At 49.9% G+C, this 7,483-nt stretch overlaps 1 protein-coding gene across 1 annotated transcript; it reads right to left on the reverse strand.

Annotated features, from left to right (window-relative positions):
* Positions 1-593: 593 nt before the first annotated feature.
* LOC142157984 (cleavage and polyadenylation specificity factor subunit 1-like) lies at positions 594-6,324 on the reverse strand. The gene is given in 10 exon segments (XM_075211483.1): positions 594-867; positions 1,133-1,271; positions 1,486-1,639; positions 1,642-1,770; positions 2,413-2,460; positions 2,538-2,604; positions 3,331-3,507; positions 3,932-4,032; positions 4,035-4,083; positions 6,147-6,324. Coding segments are annotated over 10 exon segments (1,020 nt in total). The 5' UTR covers positions 6,255-6,324; the 3' UTR covers positions 594-819.
* Between the last annotated feature and the right edge of the window lie 1,159 nt (positions 6,325-7,483).

A 7,483-nucleotide genomic window follows, 5' to 3' on the forward strand; every position in this document is an offset into this window, starting at 1 on the left:
CTCCCAGAAGGAGTTTGACTTGTTCAGATGTATTTTGTCTCCTCTCTGCAGGGCTCTTACCATACAATCCCCTGTCATTGAGTGACAGACTTTGCAAGTTGGAACTGTCATACTGTGTGTCAGCTTAATCCTGTTCTCTCCACCATAAGAACAATACATTGTCATATTCAAACAAGTCCTCTCTTTCCAGGGACGTGGGTTAGTGTCATGGGCCTTAAACTTAACCCTTATAAAATTACATATAGTGGAAACTGGAACATCAAGGTCTCTGGATAGTGATTTGTAGTCCTGATATTGTCAGTACTTGGCTGCTATCTTCTGTCTGACCTCCTCTGATAATGCTTTCATTACTCCATGCTCATTGCAGTACAGGAGAATGAGTCCTATTCTCAGTTCAAGCTCATTTAAAGAGAGATGTTATATTTCTTCTCACCGTTATTAGAACCCCCCCCCCCAGAATAAACTGCAATGGAACCATTACTGTATATAAAATCTCGCCACTAGCACCCACAAAATACCAGTGTATGCAGCAAGGTGAGGACACAGCTCCTGGCAGAGTTACACCGATTCTTACAGAATAAGAGGCAGAGATCTTATGAAATTACCTTGTTGTATTTACAAAAATAACATCTAAAACATCTGGTATTTGTAGCTTTGAAGACCCTCACGTGGGGGGTGTAACGTGCACCAATGTTTCTTAGTGCCAGGAACTTGATAAAACAGACATGTTCTTGTGATGAAAATGTTCATATTAATAATGATAATAATAAAAAAAAAAAAAAAAACTATACAAAGTTGCGTCCTCTTCTATGCTTGGCCTCAGAAATGAGATGTCACTCTCTCAATCTCCAGTAAGTCTTCCAGAATCTAAAAACAGAGATGGGACAGAGAATAACTGAAAGGATATAAAACAAAACTCCCCAGCACAGACTTAATCATTAAAAAAAAGTAGACATGCCCCACCCCCAAACTAATTCCATGAAAGAAGAACAAAACAACCAAGTCTGGATGCTAATTCAATGGAAACAAAAGCAACAAGTGACCAAAACATTGAACACTCCAAAAGAAATGATCCAGTGAACAATTTCCAGAACTATATTTCTAGAATTAATAACCACAACGCTGTCCTTACTATGTCCGTCGTGGTTCCGATCTTCTTGGCCAGCTCACTACGTTCCATGGTGCTGAGATACAGGTAGCGGTTCAGGAGTTCTCCGTCCAGCACGTTTCTCACGGCGTTCTGGAGAGTACGGCGGCTGTTGTGCAACATTCTGAGATACGAGTACAAACCATAAAACGTGAGAAAATGAACAGAGAGCCTGGCCAAGATGAGCTTTAACAGAGAAGCATACACAATCAGCAGAGACAACAAACATATGTACATGACCTTGCACCCATCACCCTGATATTTATGTCAAATACCTATCTGTACGATAGATTCCTGTTCCTGGGTGGACCATTCATTATGAAGGGTGGGACATTTACCTGAACGCACGGGGGTTAAGTCCAGCATGGTGGGGTAACATGGTGGTCAGAGCATTCTGTAACATAAGCAGCCTCCGGTAGGTCTTCTCCTGCATGGGAAGCAGAAGTCCTACTCCTCCATCCAAGGTAGCGAACCAAGTGATTTGCTTGTTGTCCACAGAGCTGTTTTTCGACTTGAACCTTCAATGGCCCCACGGCAAGGAGTTCTCCAGAAAGCGTTGACATGAGACCCTACATGAAAATCTGCCCGTCTCAGAAGACGCAATCCCCCAAAACTTTCCTTGGCTGGAAAAAAACAACCAAGAGAGAAAAAACTGTAAAACATACAAGATGTGGACGTGTGTCCATGTACAGCAATGTGATAAGTAGCAGAGATATTAAAGATTCACAAAAAGATATTTTACTCTGACCTCTCCACTTATATACGATAGCCAGTCACAGACAGAACTGGGCCTATTCTATGCCTGGTAATCATCAGATCATGTTCTGTTCCCGTATGGGATTTATGACCATTTCATACCACTTTACAATGCGGAAAGAAGCAACAAACACAGGAAGAAAAGGAGGAAATTAAGCGAGGCGGGAACGAGTTTCATGTGGCTGCATAAGTCAAAAACCAAGTGTCACAAAGGAAGAAAGAATTCCAGGAAACGTGTAGTGTAGTAATAAACCAACATTAGATATTCCTGGTCTAGCTCAGGAGGGACCACAGACACATTTCCACAAGATAGATAAATCGGAGGAAACCAAGGCTGTCAAAAATTTCTTGCAGCCCTTCAATCTTCCTTCAAAAGATCTGTGAAGATCTGAATTAGGACTAAGTCCAAGTCAGGTCTTGGCATAAAGTACCTGAGGTTTTACAGTGTTCTATACTAGATCAAATGGCATAGGGCACACAGGAAAATATATGGGGATGGATTTTCTCACCTGCTGGAAGGTACATGTATAAGAGAAGATTTCTGTCCCGATCAGAAACTGTAAGAAAAAAAATAAATCAGAAAAATATAAAGGCCTCATGTACGAATAATATTTCTGTTTCACTGATCACTCACCCAGGAACCCAAGCTGAGAATTATCCACCAGGAATTCCACACTATAAACCTCGAGGGGCTTTACGTCCTGTGTGTGGAGAGCAGGAGTGTCAAGAACAGAAAATAATGGAAGCAATATTGGTAACTGAAGACATGGACTTGGCTGTATAAAGAAGGCATTCGTCCTGAGGACCAGTGACCCCGGTATCCTCTCCTCTAGTTACAGCTGTATAAAGGAGGAGGTGAACACTCGCCCTGAGGACCAGTGACCCCGATATCCTCTCCTCTAGTTACAGCTGTATAAAGGAGAAGGTGAACACTCGTCCTGAGGACCAGTGACCCCGATATCCTCTCCTCTAGTTACAGCTGTATAAAGGAGGAGGTGAACACTCGCCCTGAGGACCAGTGACCACGATATCCTCTCCTCTAGTTACAGCTGTATAAAGGAGAAGGTGAACACTCGCCCTGAGGACCAGTGATCCCGATATCCTCTCCTCTAGTTACAGCTGTATAAAGGAGAAGGTGAACACTCGCCCTGAGGACCAGTGGCCCCGGTATCCTCTCCTCTAGTTACAGCTGTATAAAGGAGAAGGTGAACACTCGCTCTGAGGACCAGTGGCCCCGGTATCCTCTCCTCTAGTTACAGCTGTATAAAGGAGAAGGTGAACACTCGCCCTGAGGACCAGTGATCCCGATATCCTCTCCTCTAGTTACAGCTGTATAAAGGAGAAGGTGAACACTCGCCCTGAGGACCAGTGGCCCCGGTATCCTCTCCTCTAGTTACAGCTGTATAGAGAAGTGGGTGAGTACTCACCCTGCTGACGAGAGATAAGGTTTTGCTCTCCTCCTGGTAGCGCAGTAGAGAAATGCTCTTCATGAGGTCGGCCGCAAGGATGAAGTTCTTCACGCTGATCATTTGGTGGATGTATAGCTGGGTGTCTATGAATGCCATTCCAGTTAGATCATTGTCTTTTAGACTCCAAAGGAAAATCTGAGGGAAGAGGCTTAGTAAGCAACTCATTACCCCTTTATAATCATTAGAAAGATCATACATGTCAATATTCTCCAATATCCCACAGCCTCAGGAGATGAGACAACACAACCTCTCATGATGCACAGCCTAAAATGTCCAACTCACATAGCTGTTAGATGGGGGCCATCAGGACAATTTCTGAATTCAAATATAATTAAACATTGCAATTTAATTGACGTTACATAATGCTTCGTTGGTCACTGTTTAGGGTGTTCGGAGACTAAACCTCTTCAAAGAAAGTTGTAACAGTGAGACCTGCAGGTCAGCAGAGGAGGAGCATGTAGTATATATAAGACAACATACTGATGGTAGACGTCCTGTAACTGCTCGGATGGTCTCGCCCAGAAGATGAGAACCACTCTACATAGATTAGCTGTCTCACCTTTTGGCCAATAGCGGTCACCAGGTACCCATTACAGTGGCACAAAGCTGTGACTGGGCCTTTCTGCTCCTTCTCATAAAGAACCTTAAACTTGTTCTTGTAAGAGGCTGTCCAGGCTCTGGTACAACCTCAATGATGTCCATAATCAGGATCTAAATAAAAGAAGATCAACATTCAGAATGGAATCCAATTAAACAACTGAAAAGAAATGGAGAGGGAGAGAGAGAGAGAGTGTGAGAGTAAGGTGGGAGAGGGAGAGTAAGGTGGGTGAGGGAGAGGGAGAGGAAGGTGGGTGAGGGAGAGGGAGAGGAAGGTGGGAGAGGGAGAGGGAGAGGAAGGTGGGAGAGGGAGAGGGAGAGGAAGGTGGGAGAGGGAGAGGGAGAGGAAGGTGGGAGAGGGAGAGGGAGAGGAAGGTGGGAGAGGGAGAGGAAGGTGGGTGAGGGAGAGGGAGGTGGGTGAGGGAGAGGGAGAGGAAGGTGGGTGAGGGAGAGGGAGAGGAAGGTGGGTGAGGGAGAGGGAGAGGAAGGTGGGTGAGGGAGAGGGAGAGGAAGGTGGGTGAGGAGAGGGAGAGGAAGGTGGGTGAGGGAGAGGGAGAGTAAGGTGGGTGAGGAGAGGGAGAGTAAGGTGGGTGAGGTGAGGGAGAGGAAGGTGGGTGAGGGAGAGGAAGGTGGGTGAGGGAGAGGAAGGTGGGTGAGGGAGAGGAAGGTGGGTGAGGGAGAGGAAGGTGGGTGAGGAGAGGAAGGTGGGTGAGGGAGAGGAAGGTGGGTGAGGGAGAGGAAGGTGGGAGAGCGAGAGGGGAGAGGAAGGTGGGAGAGCGAGAGGGGAGAGGAAGTGGGAAAGCGAGAGGGAGAGGAAGGTGGAAAGCGAGAGGGAGAGGAAGGTGGGAAAGCGAGAGGGAGAGGAAGGTGGGAAAGCGAGAGGGAGAGGAAGGTGGAAAAGCGAGAGGGAGAGGAAGGTGGAGAGCGAGAGGGAGAGGAAGGTGGGAGAGCGAGAGGGAGAGGAAGGTGGGAGAGCGAGAGGGAGAGGAAGGTGGGAGAGCGAGAGGGAGAGGAAGGTGGGAGAGCGAGAGGGAGAGGAAGGTGGGAGAGCGAGAGGGAGAGGAAGGTGGGAGAGCGAGAGGGAGAGGAAGGTGGGAGAGCGAGAGGGAGAGGAAGGTGGAGAGCGAGAGGGAGAGGAAGGTGGGTGGGTGAGGAGAGGAAGGTGGAGAGGGGAGTGAGAGGAAGGTGGGAGAGGGGAGTGAGAGGAAGGTGGGAGAGGGGGAGTGGGAGAGGGGGAGTGGGAGAGGGGGAGTGGGAGAGGGGGAGTGGGAGAGGGGGAGTGAGAGGAAGGTGGGAGAGGGGGAGTGAGAGGAAGGTGGGAGAGGGGAGTGAGAGGAAGGTGGGAGAGGGGGAGTGAGAGAAAAGTGGGAGAGGGAGAGTTGGAGGAAAGTGGGAGAGGGAGAGTTGGAGGAAAGTGGGAGAGGGAGAGTTGGAGGAAAGTGGGAGGGGGAGAGTTGGAGGAAAGTGGGAGAGGGAGAGTTGGAGGAAAGTGGGAGAGGGAGAGTTGGAGGAAAGTGGGAGAGGGAGAGTTGGAGGAAGGTGGGAGAGGGAGAGGAAGGTGGGAGAGGAAGGTGGGAGAGGGAGAGGAAGGTGGGAGAGGGAGAGGAAGAGGGAGAGGAAGAGGAGAGGAAGGTGGGAGAGGGAGAGGAAGGTCGGAGAGGGAGAGGAAGGTGGGAGAGGGAGAGGAAGGTGGGAGAGGGGGAGTGAGAGGAAAGTGGGAGAGGGAGCGTTGGATGAAAGTGGGAGAGGGAGAGTTGGATGAAGTGGGAGAGGGAGAGTTGGAGGAAAGTGGGAGAGGGAGAGTTGGAGGAAAGTGGGAGAGGGAGAGTTGGAGGAAAGTGGGAGAGGGAGAGTTGGAGGAAAGTGGGAGAGGGAGAGTTGGAGAAAGTGGGAGAGGGAGAGTTGGAGGAAAGTGGGAGAGGAGAGTTGGAGAAAAGTGGGAGAGGGAGAGTTGGAGGAAGGTGGGAGAGGGAGAGGAAGGTGGGAGAGGGAGAGGAAGGTGGGAGAGGGAGAGGAAGGTGGGAGAGGGAGAGGAAGAGGGAGAGGAAGGTGGGAGAGGGAGAGGAAGGTGGGAGAGGGAGAGGAAGGTGGAGAGGGAGAGTGAGCGGAAGGTGGGAGAGGGAGAAAAGTAGAAGGAGTAGAGGGGGGGAGCGAAAGGATAAATGAATGTCACTCACCCGCCCTCTACAGGTCACCTCCTCCCCCTGCATCAGACATGTACCCACTGCGATGTAACCCTTCAGTCCTGACACAGTTTCCTCACTCTTCAGGTTCACAGTTTTCATGCATGTGACATGTTCCCATTCCTCCAGATCTATCCTAAAATATAAAAGTAGGAACCACTCATCCTATAGCCAAACGCAGTCCAAGCAAATTAACCCTTCTTATACTGGGTCAGAGACTATAGAACATATAGTATAGGTGCTGTAGTATACTTCTCAGAGAAAGGACTGGGGCGTAGAGAAGGTAAGATGGAAGGAAGATCATCTTGGGTAAGTAAACCTACTTGTCTCATGAAAAATGAGGACAGTGGAGAAAAAAAATAAGTGTTCCCAAATCAGAAAACCTCATAATTAAAGGGACCGACAGAAAAAGAGCACCTTCCAGCAGGACAAACATCATCTATTTATATAGCGACACTGATTCCGTAGCGCTGTAGAGAACTCAGTCCCTGCTCCATTGAGCTTACAGTCTAAATCCTCTAACGAGAGAGAGAGAGAGAGAGAGAGAGAGCGAGCGCGAGGCGGAGAGAGCGAGCGCGAGGCGGAGAGAGCGAGCGCGAGGCGGAGAGAGCGAGCGCGAGCGAGGCGGAGAGAGCGAGCGCGAGCGAGGCGGAGAGAGCGAGCGCGAGCGAGCGAGAGCGAGGCGAGAGAGCGAGGCGGAGAGAGCGAGCGAGAGCGAGGCGGAGAGAGCGAGCGAGAGCGAGGCGGAGAGAGCGAGCGAGAGCGAGGCGGAGAGAGCGAGCGAGAGCGAGACGGAGAGAGCGAGCGAGAGCGAGACGGAGAGAGCGAGCGAGAGCGAGACGGAGAGAGCGAGAGCGGGCGAGACGGAGAGAGCGAGAGCGAGACGGAGAGAGCGAGCGAGACGGAGAGAGCGAGCGAGACGGAGAGAGCGAGCGAGACGGAGAGAGAAAGCGAGACGGAGAGAGAAAGCGAGACGGAGAGAGGAAGCGAGACGGAGAGAGGAAGCGAGACGGAGAGAGGAAGCGAGACGGAGAGAGGAAGCGAGACAGAGAGAGAAAGCGAGAGAGAGAGAAAGCGAGAGAGCGAGAGAGAGAGAAAGCGAGAGAGAGAGAGAAAGCGAGAGAGAGAGAGAAAGCGAGAGAGAGAGAGAAGCGAGAGAAAGCGAGAAAGCGAGAGAAAGCGAGAAAGCGAGAGAAAGCGAGAAAGCGAGAGAAAGCGAGAGAAAGCGAGAGAAAGCGAGAAAGCGAGAGAAAGCGAGAAAGCGAGAGAAAGCGAGAGAAAGCGAGAAAGCGAGAGAGAGAGAAAGCGAGAGAGAGACAGCGAGAGAGAGA

This window comes from Mixophyes fleayi, chromosome 5, assembly GCF_038048845.1.
Source record: "Mixophyes fleayi isolate aMixFle1 chromosome 5, aMixFle1.hap1, whole genome shotgun sequence".
Classification (NCBI taxonomy): Eukaryota; Metazoa; Chordata; class Amphibia; order Anura; family Limnodynastidae; genus Mixophyes; species Mixophyes fleayi.